Raw genomic sequence first — 16,844 nt, 5'->3', positions numbered from 1 at the left:
TTGCCAGTGCTGAACTAAGATTCAACCACCAGTCCAGTCTGCTTCTGTACATGGAATGGTGCAGGGGGGATATCTTCTTTTGCCTCAGGCAGCAAAATATCGTGGGCTCGCCCTGCTCTAAAGTGTTTCATTGTGGGTCTCAGCTTCGTTATGGACTCCTTTCCCCTTCAGAGAACAGGATGCCAACTCTGATGTACCTCATGAGGATGGTTTTTTTACAAACAAACGAACAAAATTATTAAAATATGAAAAAGAATTGACATGGGATATTGGTAGGCCTGGGCCTGAATCTATTTCCCAGGGCCCTGGATCTATTCCCCCTGAGCCCTACATGTTCCATTGCCAGTGGAACGACTTTTTTCTCTGTGCTTAATTGCCATGCAGGGGGCTATTTTCAAGGGGGATTGAAAAAGGAAAGATTAACCCGCCCCTCCCCACATGCTGCAATGCCCACTGCCCAAATTCACCTGCATGGCAAATAAGCGGGGGGGGGGGAAGAGGTCCAAGAAGCACCACTGACAAACAGTTGAAAGCAGTGGGATTATTTGCAGAACCAGATGGAGAAGAAAAAGAGTGATGGTGTAAGCTTGGATTGAGAGAGGGGCAGAGAGGGAACTGTGCATTCCTCCTTCATCCCCATGCTAGCCTTTTCCCAACCGGATGCCCTCCAGATGTGTCGGCCTAAAATTCCCATGATTCCCAGCCAGCTGGGAATTACGGGAGTTGTAGTCCGATACATCTGGAGGGTGCCTGGTTGGGGAAAGGCTGTCCCATGCTCTGTGTGGCTGCAGCTGCCACTCTAATTTAATACTAATGTTCTGGAGTATCTAATTTAGTACTAATGCTGCTTTGCTGTGGCCGACCTTGGCATGCCATTGAGCAGCCGAGTTCCTCTGCCTTATCTCCTGTCCATGCACCATGTGGACCTCGGGGTCTGGAGGAAGGAATTGGTCAGGCCTTCAGCAGATGGAGGGGCTGCCACAGAAACTGGAGAGCTGTTGGGAAAAGGGTCTCAACAAACAGAGAGCGACAGCTGAGCACTGCAGGCAGGGAGGCTGGAGATTCAGACCGGGGTTGTGGCAAAGGCAGGAACCACATTTGCAACCATACACCAGATGGACAGGATGCTACCCAGATGCCAGGGGCTGGGGGAAAGAAATGGAGTTTCCTGCAATCCAGGTCCACTGCTCAGCCCCACGTGGTACCCACAGAAGCGGAAGGCACAGGGACAACTGTATCCCCACCAAAGAGCTGAAGACTTTGTCACTGGGAATCTCAACATACAAAATATCCCTGCTATACTCCAGAGCCAGTCCTACATGTACAAGCAAGCGACACCAAGCGGTCACTTGGGGCGGCGATATTTTTAGGGGCGCTAATGAAGCCAGCTCATGACCCAAGAGATGTACCCCAGCATCCCCTGCAAATGGATGCTGCAGCATAACTTGCCAATCATGTGCAACACAACACAGCAAGGCATCCCAGATTCCCCCCCTCCCCCGCAGTCCAGATGCCTGGAGTGACCAAACGCTCCAGGTCAGGCCTTGCTCCAAGGTGTCCTTTTGATGCTCTACCAGCTGTGCACAAGGCATTTAACTGTGAGCAACTCCCACCCAACCAGAAGAATGTGGAAATAACCCAACTGTGTAAGAGAGACCTGATCGTGTGGGTCTTTCCCGTGGAATTGGCACTGCACCAAAAGGGAGAGGTGCTGATTCAGTCTGAAAGATCCACATGATCACCTTCCTGCCCATGTGATTGGGTCAATGAGGGTACAATCCTATGCATGTTTAAACAGAAACAAAGTCCTACATGTTGCATAGGTTTGCGCCCTTAAACATTCTTCTGGCAGCATAGGAGCTAGTCATGGGTAAGCGGATTCCCCCCACAGCTGTCAGTATGTCTGAAAGGCACGTAACTCGCAGCCAATCACATAGCTGAGGTGCAGTACAGGAATGGCGAGCTCATGTCATGGAGGATATTTCAGGAGTTTTAATCTAGAGCCTCGGTGGAGGTTTTTGGAAGGGAGCTTGCTTCAGGGGCATGAGGGACCACGAGCAGCAGCAGTGACAGACAGGATGCTGGATGGAACCGATTAGCACTGCAATACAATTTCCTTTGGGTGGAAATCAGGGCTGCTTCACACATTATAGAAAAGACAGGTCCTCCCCACAGGTCAGCCAGGGCTTGTCTGTAATGAGATTGTCTCCAGGCTGGCAGATGCTATTTGCTGTGTGTTGTCAGGCATACAAAATGACTTTCGGATGTGACGGAAGATATTTTGCACACCCACAGTGAGAACAGAAAGACCTATCTCCTGCTGTGATGTGGGAAACAAACCTCATTGGCTGAATTCGCCTTCATGTTCAGGGTCTAGTGCGGGCTCCAGGTGACTGAGGTCCCTTGGGCAAGATGCCCTGAACGGCCCCGCTCCCTCCTTGAGCCTACCTTTTCACTGCTATCATCACCGGCTGCTATTGCTCCTCATCCTCTTTCTTATTATTGCCCCCACTTGCTTGCTTCCCAGGCAGAGAGCCAGAGAGCAAGTAGGCCGTGGCATCTACTGCTCCTCCTTCTCACCACCACTGTTGTCTGGGCCAGAGCGAGAGACAGGTGAATAAGCAAGTTGCAATGGTGAAAAGGAGGAAACACTCCGGGGGGGGGGGCTTTTGTCAGTGGGCCTCTGCTGGGGTGTGGAACCTCAACAGGTGTCCAGCCATGCCTACCCTTGATGGCCACCCTGTGGGTTGAATTCATTTGATTTGGGATCAGAAAAGAATCTCCCCTGCCCCCTCCTGATCAGATACAAACCATTTGCTGTGGTTTTCTCCTTCTCTTTACATATGAAATTTGGCCCCCTTACTTAAGTAATCTATTTGGTCTTCAAATATCCTATTCTCTGCTTGTGACCCTTGGTGGTCTGGATCATGTGGATTAACCTATGGTGAGATCGATCTGTTGAGGAACTTGCCATGAGGCCAAAGTTAAGATCTAGTGGCCTCATCTACTGAATGATCCTCACATGCTGAAATTACGAGACTGGCCTTCAGAATCTTGAAATGATGAGATCAGAACTTTTAAAACCGATTATTTGGCTGTCTGAGACTTTTTTTAAAAAGGCCTTCTGCAGTCATTTTCTCCACAAAATACTATTAACCACAGGTGTGCAGATTGGAGATTGGAAAAATACACACAACACCTCTGAGGATTTCCCCTTTCCTTTCTTGGACTCCACAATTTTATATTCAAATTAAAAGATCCTTACTAAAAGCACAAGATCAGAGAACCTCGCAAGCAGGTTGCTTTTGCTAAGACACTGACAAATGCCTCCCCAGAGTACAGAATGGATCTCAGGAGATCCTGATGCCAACTTCCCCAAAGCGCATGTGTCTGCTAGCACATGCATTAGTTTACACACACAAGGCCACAATGTCAATAGAGCCCAATGAATATGTTTTTAACTCCTGATCCACTGTGACCGATCTTTTTAAGAGCTGTCAATCAAATCCCCCACCCTCAGCAACCCTCCCCCATGGAAGAAGAAGGGAGGAGGAAGCCACAGGCGATGGTCTGTTAGAGAGAGACTGAGATAGAGAGAAAACGTCTTAACCGCCCTCCCTTGCTTATCGCCGACACTCACGTACAAACAAATACGCGCGGAGACACGCGTGCGCGCACACGGAACAAAGGCTTCCCCCGATGGTGGCGCTACAACGACCACGCCGCTACCACTAGTGAACACTCGATATCACACCCGGAAAGCACCATGCGCGGAGAAATACGCACCTGTAGCAATGGGGTGGGAGATTGGGGGCTGGGGGGGGGGGACTGGCCTGGTCTGAAACCTCTACCAATGCAACCGGGCTTAACAACAACAACAAAAGTCTGCCAATACGCGCGCACTCATACACACGCACACGCTGCCCTCATCAACCCCTCCCGGAGATCAGGGGAGACAAGCAAAAGGCTTTTTCCCTCCTCCTCCTTTTGCGCGTGTTACAGTCCATGCTATCACGACCGGCAACCCCCGCCCCCCCAAAAACCCGTTTCCAAGGATACCACACACACACACTCCATGAATCCAGCCATCCCTCTCTGCCTCTTCCCCGCCATCCCCCCTCCCAGCAGCTCCTTTGTCCATCCTCCATCCCTCTCTCAGCTGACAGACAAGTGACCAACCCGAATCTTAACGCGCAGGACAGCTGGAGGCAGAGCGAGGCTCGCGGGCGATCGCCAAGGGCTGATGTCTCCGATGTCCTTTTCCCAGCCCGGCTTAATAGCCTTGGAACGCCCCCCCACACCCACACCCACACACACGCGTTCCCCACCTCACCCCACCCCACCCCACCTCACCTCACCCCCCTCTCCAACCGCACCACGCTCCCAGCGAGCGAGCGAACAAGAGCCCTCCTTGCCGGGCGCAATTCTTCCCCCATCTCCATCTCCGCTTCCAACCCAGCCGGCATCGCTCCCCCCCCCCCCGCGCCATGCTCCATCCCCGCTCCAGCCCCCTACCTCCCCGCTCCCCAGCCCGCCATGCCTTCCTCCTCCCCGCGCAGCGCTCTCCTTACTCGAACATAGCCCGGCGCAGCGAAAGCGGGGCGGGCGGCTCCCCCCACCCCGCCCGGCCGGGATGGAGAGGCGAGCGCTGGTCCCGGCCGGCGGCCCTGGTGCCGCGCGGAGGAAGAGGAAGGAGCGACAGGCCCCGCTTCCCTCCCTCCCTCCCGCCTCCTCCTCCTTCCTCGGCGGCGGCCGCCCCTTTTGTTGAGCGCCCCCCCCCTCCCCGCGGCTCTACCAGCGCGCAGCGCAGCGGCGGCGAAGCCGAGCCGGAGGGGAGGGGCTAAAGCGGAATGGAGGAGCGGGGCGGGGGGCGCCGCGAGCCAAGCTCCTGGGGCGCCTGGGCTCCATCCATCGCATCCCCGCTCTCCTCCCGCAAAAAGAAAGCGGGGGAGGGAGGGAAGGAAAGGCCTAGTAGACTGGGGTGCCAGCCTGGATTTTCATTTCTGGATAAGGAAGTGGGTCTAGGAGGACGTCGGATTGCTGGCTTAAGCCCCAGAGAAAATAGGGGTCCGGGGGGGGGGAAGGAAGTGGGTTGGGGGCTACGACGGAGCCTGGACTCCTGGGTTCCTTCCATAATACCCAGATTTGGGGACGGGTGTGGGGAAGGATCAAGCAAGACAGGGAAGGAGGGTTGACCTTGGGGAGTCAAAGGGACAAAAGCCTGCGTTTTCAATGGAATCAGAATTCCAGGCACAGCTCGGGAGGAAGAAGTATCCATTTTTTGTTTTTAAATAGTTGGAACCAGAGAGGAATCGAATTCGGGGGTTTGGCGGAGAGGGATTCTATAAAGAAGATTCGTTTGCCTCCGCTTTGCTTTCCAAAAATGCAAATTCCTATTCTGTCTGAATAGACACATTATATCGCCCAAGGGGGGGGGGGGAGGGTGTGAAAATATCGGCATGCATCCAGACTTAGCCATGCTTAGAGTAGACCCATTGATCTCAAAGTCTGGATCCAACCCACTGCATTTGGAAAGTTAATACTTATCATTAAAAATTCATCAGCAAGGCTTAAGATTTAGTTATTGCTAACAGTCGCATTTCAAAAGCAAAATCGACTCTAGCTGGGAGATCCTCTCAGTACACAGAACTCAAATAGATGTTTGTATTGACAGGAATGGAATCTCCAGGAATCCCTAAATGCTGGGAACGAATTAACTCCTACTGCCAGGGTGGATGGGAATCAGATAATATTTTAACTCATGCTGCAGTTCTAGGCACAGTGCAATCCGATGCATGTTTACTCAGAAGTAAGTCACATGATGTTCAGTGGAGCTTACTTCCAGGAAAATGTGTTTAGGATTGCAGCTGTACCTGGGAGTAAGTCCCAATGAACTCAAGGACTTCTGAGTTGATATGTATAGGATTGCACTGTACGTCCATATGGCACTGTAACTAAGTAGGAGTAAGTGGAAATAAATGCCTATTCTTCCCCTATCCCATGTCAGTTTCACTCTCCTTCCTACCTGGGCCCAGTGGCATATTTAATTGTAAGCTCCAGAATGCAAGGACTTGTCCTCGAAAGTACCATGCAAATTTGTGGTACTATAGAAATAAATACAACAATAACACTTTTCTGCATTCAGGATCAAGCATTCTAAAACAAACCTTTGAAGATGTCTCTTTTTTCTTGTTCTTTCTCTCTCTCAAAACTCCAAAGAGAATTTGGACATTCTGCATGAAGTGGAACTGCTTCTTTAAAAGTTCATGATTTCAGAACAGCCTCCCCTTAAGTCTAGATGATACCTTGTATGGGACTGGAACCCTGATCCAAAAATATTTCCACCAGGAGATCTTGATATACCATCACTGCAATCCCAATACAGAGCCATGTTTTGCAACATGCGCTGGATCAGTGGTTTGTGTGCCCCGCCCTAAGTTACGTACTTCTAGGACAGCGGTATATAATTGGTGGTGGATTTTCCAAATTATAAACAGACATACATGTTCCCATGGCATAGTCTGAAGGCACATGAGGCAGCTACTTTGCTGAAGCTAAGCAGGTTTGGGTCTGGTCACTGGTTGGAGGAACCACAGGTAGCCACCTTGAGTTCTATGAATGAAGGAAGGTGAGATCTAAACTTACTAAAATAATAATACACATTCTGACTCATTTCATGGTGGTAGACACGGCCTTTCCAAAGGATGGAATTTTAAAACATGCAATACATGTAGAATTGTTACTCATTTGTTGCAGAGCCATCCGGACATCTGCCCTTAAATTCCTGGTGGGGAGATCACATTTTCTCAGCACTCAAATGACAATATATATTTTTCCCTGAAAAATAGTTCTTCCGCTCTCCACGTATACACACAAACTTTCTGACTCATTTCATGATGATAGGCAGGGCTTTTCCAAAGGATGGAACTTTTAAAATGTGCAATACATGTAAAATTGCTACTCGTTTATTGCAGAGCCATCCAGACATCTGTCTTCATGTTCCTGGGGGGAAATCACATTTTCTCAGCACTCAAATGACAAGATTTATTTCCCCTGAAAAATACAATCCCTCCCCTCTCTACATATGCATATGGGGATGGCATCAGTTCCTGATTTATTTGGAGTAGCTGCCATCACCCTGGCAGGGCCCACGGCTGATGCCCGCTCTGCGATGCCTGAGTTTTATTTTTTCGGGCCCAGCACTGCAGAGAGCATCAGGTGGCTGGATCTAGCCACTCTGTGCCTTTCTCACAGTGCCACACACTTAGTGCTACTCTGGAGCATTGTGGGAAATTCAAAGGGCGGATAAAACCCTCCTCAAACCTGGACCCAGCCCTGCACACACAGACCAGTGGTGTAGTGGTACATGTTGACGTGCAGGCACTCCTCATGACAGTCACCATAGCCACGCATCCAAGGAGAGTCCAAAAATGCAGGCAGCTGTGTTAGTGTGTTCATGTGTATTATATGTCTTTTGTAAAGTGAATGGGTCATAATTAGAGATGTAAAATTTCTGGAAATTTTGAGACCATGGGAAAAAAGTGGATTTTTCCCCAGAAAAAAATGAACTTTTGGAAAAATTGAAAAATAAGCGATACTTATTTTTTTAGTGCTCTTTACAAATCTAAAGTCACATTTTTGCTTTAAGACCTCCTTCCCCAATCTGATGCCCCCTGGATATTTTGAACTCCAGCTCCCATCAGCTTCAGGGAGCATGGCCAATGGTCAGCAATGCTGGGCACTGTAGTCTAAAATATCCAGAGGGCACCAGGTTGAGGAAGGCTGTTTTAGGAACATAAAGCAGCCATTCTGTTCCTAAAGTTATTTTACATATGACTTAGTTTGCTTATAAACTTATCATTATATTTAAAAACTTTTAAAAGTAAACTCAGTAAATTTGTAGTTATTGTCTGAATTGATTAGAACAACATTAAATGACTGCTACAGCATCAGAAACACAGGACTCTATAGAACAAAACCCAAGCTGTCAAGAATGCACATTGACTGTCAAGAATGCACAGTGGTGCCTCTATTCACATGTTGGGAAACTGAGCATAAATGTCTATCAGTAAAATATACTTTAGATCAATAATTTAAATAAGGAATGAAAGAAGTAACTATGCTGGGTTACAGCACAGGTTCAAGGGACAATGGTGGTGATGGGGCTTCATTTGCATTTTCACTCTGATCCTGGAGGTGTTTACTTGGAAGTACATATTAATGCCAAACTGATCAAAGTACAAATGATATGTACTCAACCTGGAAGTACATAAGGAACCTGATCAGTTAGTTTTCAGCCTAACATGCAAAGGTATACATGTGGTGGCCCTCCAATTATGGAATGATCTCCCCACTGAGGCTTGCCTGGCACCAAGATTATTATTTTTTCAGCACCAGATAAAGACTTTTCTCTTTTCCCAGGCATTTGGTAGCATGTGATGAGTTTTAATTGATCCTGGATTTGTTTTACGGTTTGGCTGATTACTCAAAGTTGTTCTTAGATATATGTTGTCTCTGTTTATACTGTCTGTTGGTTTGTGTTTTTATGTTTTTAAATTTTGCATATTGTATTTTTAATGTTTTTATCCTTTGTAAACTGCCCAGAGAGCTTTGGCTATGGACCGGTAGAGAAATGTTAATAATAATAATAATAATAATAATAATAATAATAATAATAGTCTGCCAGAATTGTCCGCAAATTAAAGAACCCTAAATGGAAATGATCAGGCACGTTAAGGATACAACTGGAGCATACTGTTGCATCCCTTTGCAGTTTTACTTGTGCATCTTGAAGGTTGTGAGCATCGATGCATCAATGACTGGAAAATATGCTGAGGACAGCAAAAAATATCAATTTCCTCTAAGGGGAAATCAGTAAATGTTCCCTTGATAATTGAATGACCTAATAAGATACGGCACGCGGCAAAATTGCTTAAGCTAACAAACCATGTTCATACAAGAGAAAACCTATTGAGGAGTGACAAGTTTTTATTGGCTGTGGGAGCTGTTAGTAAGGTACTGGATGGGAAAGCACAAATTCAGCAACCTTGGAATGTTTTAGTGATGATTCTATTGTACCGCTATAATGGGCTTTTATTAATCTTCCCTTTGTCTATTTAAAAATGTCAGTTCCCCTTCTCTAACAGTAAACTATGTACCTTTAGAGAAAGGCCAGCTTTCCCCAGCACAGCACCTCCAGATGTGGATTATGACTCCAATTCTGACTGGGGATGGTGGGAGTTGTAGTCTAACAAGGGCACCAGGTCCTATATGCTATAGGAGAGTATAATATCAGACAGTTAACTCTGACATTTTTAATATAAGAGAATGAACAAGATGTATTCTATAAAAATAACAGAGGGTGTGTGTCTGTCTCTCCATAGGTTAGTGCCACAACACCAAGACCACAAAATCTAGATGCCAGAAACTTGACATGCATACTAAGGGGACCCTTGGGGTGTGCGCCTTGTGGTTATTTTGTTTTTAAAATGCATTAATTAATATGAATTTAAATGTGTCCATGGGGTTGAAGCCTGCAATAACAGCCACTAGGCGCAGACTTTCCTAACCAGCACATAGCTTTGCAGTCCATACAGTCTGAAGCCAGGGGAAGTTAGTGGGCCCAGGGATCAAGTTATAAACCCTCCCCCTGCTGTGGGGCAGTCTCCCCTCTCAGAGGAACGGAGTGGACAGATTCTGGGTGAACATCAGGAAAAACTTCCTGACTGTTAGAGCAATACGGCAATGGAACCAATTACCTAGGGAGGTAGTCGGCTCTCTCACACTGGAGGCATTCAAGACAGGGCTGGACAGCCATCTGTCAGGGATGCTTTGACTTGGATTCCTGCGCTGAGCAGGGGGTTGGACTCGGTGGTCTTATAGGCCCCTTCCAACCCTACTATTCTATGGAATGACCCTTCCATCAGAGGGCTATAGGGGTGCACCATGGCAGGGGCCATGCCTAGGGGTTGCCAGGAGGCATGGCTTCACTCAGACGGGCCAGGCACAGTGGGCTAGTTTGCATGAGCAAGCAGCCCAACCGCAGGTGGCTGGTCATTTTGAATATTCAAGCCATGACCACGGCTTGTCATGACATCCAAACCCAGAAAGGGTGGGTTGTTGGCATGGTTAATATATCACTCACAATCCTAAAACAGCCCGTGACCTGGTTCGCACGATCACCACAGCCTACTGTGGCTTACTAGCCATGATGAGCTGTGGGACCCCAGGGCACCACATTGGTGATCCAAGCCTCAGCGGCTTCTCATTAGATCATAGAATCATAGGGTTGGAAAGGGCCTACAAGACCATCCAGTCCACTCCCCTGCTCAGTGCAGGAAGTCTGATTCCCAGGCGGTCTCCCATCCAAGCACTAACCAGGGCTGACCCCGTTAGCTTCCGAGATCATGTGTGAACCTGTCGAGGGTGGGTTGTTGGGGTGGTTGACAAGCCACCCAGAACCCATGGGCTGTTTTAGGGTTGCAAGTGGCTTGTCAAGCACCCCAGCAACCCACCCTCGCCAGGTTCACACTTAACAAAAAGCTATGGTGCATCCCCAGCATGGCTCAGATTTTCAAAATGGTGCCCACTGCTGCAATGAGAAGCCCCATGGGGAAATTTCCCCATGGTGGCTTCTTGTTACGTATGAAACCACCCCATGGGTTCTGGATGGTTTGTTAACCACGCCAATAACCCACCCTCGCTGGGTTTGAGCGTCACAACAAGCCACAGTCGTGGCTTGAATATTCAAATGTCACTGGCACTTGCCAGCATGTGCCACAACCCACCGTGGTTTAAATAAGCCACGGTGGGCTGCGGTAATCATGCAGACTGGCTCAAAGTTCCTAACACTGACACTTCTGTAAGCATCAAGGATTCCAAGCCCTCCCGCTGAATAGTGAGGCAACAGAGACTGGCTGAACGATCTACAAACTCTTTTATTCAGTTAATAGTTTCTCTTCACACCTGAAGCGATTACAAAGGCTGGGAGCTGTCCTCTGGGCCTAATGAGCTAAACAGCACTTTTGTTAAGTGAGCTACTGAAAGCAGGGTGGTTGCCTTCCAACTAATGGATGGATTTCCCACTGCGCTCGGTAGGCTTTTCCTGTGCTCCTCCCTTGAGGGAGGACCCTCCCGGCCCAACTTCTGACAGGCAGCCAATCTGGCAGGACAACTCCCACCTCCTCTCAGCTCCGCCCGCTTAACTCAGTGGTGGGCTCTGGCATCTGGCAAGTTCAGTGCTCCCTCGCCCTTTGACAGAAGCCAGGTTCCCATGGGAAGGGGGGAAGACGGTCTCTGAGCCTGGCCCTCCTGCTCAATAAGCCCCTGGGAAGGTTCTTCGCTGACTCCTGGAGAGTCTTGGGGAATTTTCTCCTCTGCCCCCTGTCTCAGCTGGGTTTCTTCTAGCTCTGTCTCCAAATCTGAATCAGTGTCAGAAACCAAATTAGGGAGCCAAGGCCCAATCCTGACAGTAAGTTTGCTTGAAGCCCCCTCTGGAAGAATTCCAACCCATGCGAAGCCAGCTCCATTCACTAGTATAAAATAAAATACGATTTCAGCCTAACAAAAGCCAGCCGCTAAAGTGCCTTGTACACAAACGATATGGCTAATTGCATGCTGGACCTGGAACGTGTCTAGAGGAGGGCAGCAAAGATGGGGCGAGACTTGGAACCCAAGTCCTCTGAGGAAAGATTGAAGAAGTTGGGTAGGTTTAGCCTGGAGAACAGATGATTTTTGCCATCTTCAAATATCTGAAAGGCTGTCACATAGATGACGGACCAAAAAGGGGAGGACCTGAATCAAGGAGCGCAAATTACGAGAAAAGAGATTTTGACTAACCATTAAGAACTTCCTGATGGTACAAACTGTTGAACAAGTGGAACAGGCTGTCTTGGATGGTGGTGGACACTCCTTGGTTAGAGGTTTTAAAACAGTGATTGGATGGCCCACCTGTCAGGGATGCTGCATCCGCAGATTTCCTGCATTGGCACCGGGGGTTGGACTAGATGACCCTTGAAGTCCCTTGCAAGTGTATGATTTTATCATCTAAGATGGAGGTGCCTGGTTATTAACCCCTTGGACATCTCACTGCCAGAAGGCAAAGATAGAAAACCGTGGGGATCCAGAGGGTTATTTAGAATGGCAAGAGATTCAGGTCACCCCAAAGGGAGGGTTGCCGGCGGTGGCAGGTGGCAATTATCCCAGTTGGGACTCTACCCAAACAATGTCCATAGATGCCGATTCAGTATCATAAACAGCAAGTATATCTCTCCAGCTTTCCATTGACAGGCTCTAATTACTACTCAGTTTTGTAACTCCTTGGTATCATTCAAAATGTGCGGTGTGTAGGCAATACTTGAAGGTTTATTAATACTGACGACGATGATTCATCACTATTGCACCTAAGGATTTCTAGGTGTGGTACAAAGATTAAAAACAACACAGCCCCTGCCCACTGGCTTACAATCTAATAGATACAATACACAAGGAAAAAGTGATGGGTAGGAAATGGGAAACGAAATAGGCACTACATCTTCATACTGGTTGGTTTCCTTTCCAGGCACAATTTAAAGTGCTGGTTATGACTATATAGCTTGGGACTAGATTACCTGAAAGATAATTACTGCTTTCTCCCATAAAAGCTTGCCCAGTTTTAAGATCTTCAGGGGAGGCCTTTTTCTCGCTCCTGCTGCTGCTCTCAGAGGCATTTTAAAAAATTATTATTTTATTTATTGCATTTATATCCCATCTTTTTTCCTCTTGCAAGAAACCCAAGGCGGCGTACATAATCCTCCTCGTCTCCATTTTATCCTCACAACAACCCTGTGAGGTGGGTTGGGCTGAGAGTCTGTGACAGGCCCAAAGTCACCCAGTGAGCTTCACGACTGAGTGGGGACCAGAAACTGGATCTCCCAGCTCCCAATCCAACACTCAAACCACTACACCACGCTGGCTATTTGGTGATGATGCAAGAGAGGGTCTCCTTGGTGGCTGCTCCTCCTGGCTGAGATTGGTTAGGAGGGCTCCCTCTCTGCCATCCTTCCACCAGAAGGCAACAACCTTTCTGTTCAAGCAGGACTTTGGCATGTAAGCTGGTCTGTTGGGTTGGGTGCTGTTTTTATTCTGTAATAATTACAGGGCTTTTGGCCAGTGCATTTGGGGGTCCCGTGGATGCCGGGTTGCCAGCCCCTGCGGTAATGTGTTTGTCTGTATTTTTAATGAATGATTGTTGTTATTTTTAACCAAATTGTTATCTCTCTTTCTCTTTTTAAAGTTTCTGATTGTTAGCTACCTTGAGTGCCATTTTCTTGGTGGAAAGGCAGGGTACAAAGTGAATAAATAAAGTTAGATTTTAAAAAAATTAAATGCAGTGGTGACTGATGAAGGTTGAGGGGGAGGGGGACATAGGGACAATGATGGAAAATGTCCACCAGTTCCCAGGCTTTACATGTTACTGCCTATCGATTAATTTATGGCAGTAGATGTTGCCCATGAAGCTTAGCATTCTGATTCTCAGGTTCCCCTTTTAGTATAAGCTGCCTAGCCCATGGTGACTTTGCACCTCTGTGACATCACAGCTGCTAAGCCAATAGGCAGCCAGAGGAGCCATGATAGCTCTGCCTGCCAGTGCCCACTGCAATGGGAACATATCAACCACTTTGCCACCAAATGACACTTGCATCCCATGGGCTGTGAACATCCTCGTTGTATTGAGATCTAAATAACGGGACAGCTGGAGTGGATCCCTAAAAGCTTGGGGAAAAGGGTTGAACTTTTAAGGGTGGCAGGAAGATCTTGGCTATGTTCCTCTTGGGCACGTGCTTCCTTCTGTCCCATAAGAACGTGCACAAGAAGCCATGTTTGCTTTGCAATCCAATAAACCCAAAGCAAACATAGGTTGAGATTTGCCTCAAAGCTTATCAGATGTTGATACTGTACTGGTGACATGTCATGCTGGCATCATGCCAACAGCTGCAGCCACACCCCACTGAAGAATCCTCCAGTATTTGACAGTGGGAAAGAGGTGCGAGTGTGCCGTTTTCATCATTAAAATGATCCCCTGGAGCTATTTGCACCAGGGAGAAGGAAATTTACAGTACACATAAATGAGAGAGGGGCAGAGGGGATATATTTCCTATATCACATCTAGCTTGGTCCTGAGGGTTCAGATGCTGATGGGTCAGATTGGGACTGTACCCTAAAAGGACAACTAAAATGGGTGCTTCTGCACTTGTGTCCTGCTCGTGGGTTCCTGCTCACTGGCCTCTGTGTGAACAGAATGCTGGCCTAGATGGACCCTTGGTCTGATCCAGCATGGCTCTTCTTATGTTCTTATGATCAAGGGGCTGGAGCAACTCCCCTATGAGGAAAGATGACCGTATTTGGGACGGTTTAGTTTAGAAAAAGGGCGAGTAAGGGGAGACATGATAGAGCTGTACAAAATTATGCATGGTGTGGAGAAAGTGGATAGGGAGACATTTTTCTCCCCATCTCACAATACTAGAACCCAGTGGGGTCACCCCATGAAGCTGATTGGTGGGAGATTCAGGTCAGATAAAGGGAAGGACTTCTTCACACAGTGCATAGTTAAACTATGGAATTTGCTACCACAAGATGTAGTGATGGCCACCAATTTGGATGGCTTTAAAAGGTGATTGGACAAATTCTTGGAGGAAAAGGCTATCAATGGCCACTAGTCCTGATGGCTATGTGCTACCTGCAGTACCAGAGGCAGTGAGCCTATGTACACCAGTTGCTGGGGAACATGGGTGGGAAGGTGCTGTTGTGCTCATGCTCTGCTTGTGGGTTCCTAGTTGACAGCTGGCTGGCCACTGTGTGAACAGAATGCTGGACTAGATGGACCCTTGGTCTGATCCATCAGGGCTCTTATGTTCTTACCCAATGCCGGCTCCAGGCTTCTGAGTGTCCTTGGGCAAGACATCCTCGATGCCAGGAAAGTACGCAATGGAACCGACTGCTCCTCCATCTCACCACCACCCTTGTCTGGGCCAGAATAAATGGCAAATGAACAAGCAGCTTGCAAAAGTGAAGAGAAGGAGCAAGTGCAGGGGGTTGTCAGGTGGGCTCTCAGCAGGTGCCCAAGCATGCCTGCCCTTGATGCTGGCCTTGGCTGTACCTCTGAGCTTTACTTAGCATGAACAGCTAAGTTGTAGCTGGTTTTTGTTTTCAAAATCAGGGAGGGGAGGGATCCATCGCTTTCCTCTTTCCTGCGCCCAGCAACCCTCGGAACAGCTCCAGACCCAACCTGTAACCATCACATGACCTGCAGACCTGAATGTCTCCTTCCCCACCTCAGCTTGGAACTCTGAACACACAGACACTGTGACTTTGCCATCAAGTCCGTTTTTTCCCTCCCCTCCCCAGCTGCTAAGCCTGCTTCCTGTAACACATTTCCCGTTGAAGAGATCTGGAGATCTCCAAAGCCTGTACATTTGTTGTCATCTTTTGGATGACCTAATAAAGGCACTACACCAATATGGATTTTGGGATGTTTCTTATGGCAAAGTAGGCTACCTTAGCTTTTGTGTGTGTGTTACTCAGCATTGTAGTTTGATCCCTTGAAGCTGTGGGAGCACTTCATATGGGAGACACACCATTCCCCACCTTCTTGGAAAAACCAATAGGAGTGTGTTCCAATGAGAAAGACTCATACCCTTCAAATATGTGTTTTTTAAAGTTCTGTAATAGGTAGGTCAGTGTTGTAGAGAAGGGAGTAGTTTTGCTTGGGTTGGGGAATGAGGAACATGTGGCCCTCCAGATGTTGTTGGACTACAATTCCCAGCATCCCTCACCATTGGCTTTGCTGGATAGGGCTGATGGGAGTTGCAGTCCACCAACATTTATTTAAACGAGAACATAAGAGCCATGCTGCACCAGACCAAGGGTCCATCTAGTCCAGCATTCTGTTCACACAGTGACCAACCAGCTGTCAACCAGGAACCCGCAAGCAGGGCATGAGCGCAACAGCACCTTCCCACCCACGTTCCCCAGCAACTGGTGTACAGAGGCTCACTGCCTCTGGCACTGCAGGTAGCACATAGCCATCAAGACTAGTAGCCACTGAGAGCCTTTTCCTCCAGGAATTTGTCCAACCCCCTTTTAAAGCCATCCAAATTGGTAGCCATCACTACATCCTGTGGTAGCAAATAGTTTAACTCTGTGCTGTGTGAAGGACTTCCCTTTTACTTGTCTTGAATCTCCCACCAATCAGCTTCATAGGTTGACCCCAGCTCCTAGTATTTTGAGAGGGAGAAAAATGTCTCCCTGTCCACATTCTCCACACCATGCATAAGCCTTCCCTAATTAACCAAGCACAGTGTTATTGCTACAACCCAATTTTAAATATTTCAGTTCTGTGTTTTGATGGTTTTCTATTGTTTACCACTTAGGAGTCCAGCTGGATGTAGAGCAGTATACAAAACTTGTAAATAAATCAACACCTGTAGGGCCATAACCCCCATCCTTGCAGGCAGGAATGCTTATGTAGAACAGCAGGAAAGCATTCAGCTTGGAAATAATTAAGGGGAAAACCTCTATACAAAAGAAAACTGCAAGTATAAGTGGGGGCCGGGGGAGAGAGAGAGAATTGTGTCTTTGAACTACCTCTGGCTACATGCCTCCTTTGCGAAACTGCTATCACATGTAGGGACCTTCTTTTTCTGTTCTGGACCATTATGATAGTGAAAATAAGGTGTGTATAAGGTGTGTACTAGTGGGTGTGTGTGGGGGAATGGACACCCATATGTGTAGTCGAATCTTTACTGGATAGGGGTCTGGTATTTTGTTAGCTGAAGTTAGGTAATTCAAAAACAGAATACAACCAA

At 47.8% G+C, this 16,844-nt stretch overlaps 1 protein-coding gene across 3 annotated transcripts in view; it reads right to left on the bottom strand.

Moving 5' to 3' along the window:
- Positions 1–4,729, bottom strand: part of GRAMD1A (GRAM domain containing 1A) — a 49,993-nt gene extending 45,264 nt beyond the window's left edge. For 2 of the 3 annotated variants that reach the window (XM_084815401.1, XM_084815402.1), the window contains exon 1: positions 4,572–4,728. In XM_084815401.1, coding sequence (XP_084671527.1) covers positions 4,572–4,579 — 8 coding nt within the window. In that variant the 5' untranslated portion in view covers positions 4,580–4,728. Of the gene's footprint in view, positions 1–4,571 lie in introns of all 3 variants that reach the window. The other variant, XM_084815403.1, reaches the window with a different exon arrangement.
- Positions 4,730–16,844: the final 12,115 nt, after the last annotated feature.

This window comes from Heloderma suspectum, chromosome 10, assembly GCF_057233095.1.
Source record: "Heloderma suspectum isolate Gila_16-S chromosome 10, 16-S_ref, whole genome shotgun sequence".
Taxonomy (NCBI): domain Eukaryota; kingdom Metazoa; phylum Chordata; class Lepidosauria; order Squamata; family Helodermatidae; genus Heloderma; species Heloderma suspectum.
Note: the sequence above shows the minus strand (reverse complement) of the source record. Positions and strands in the feature narration are given on the sequence as shown.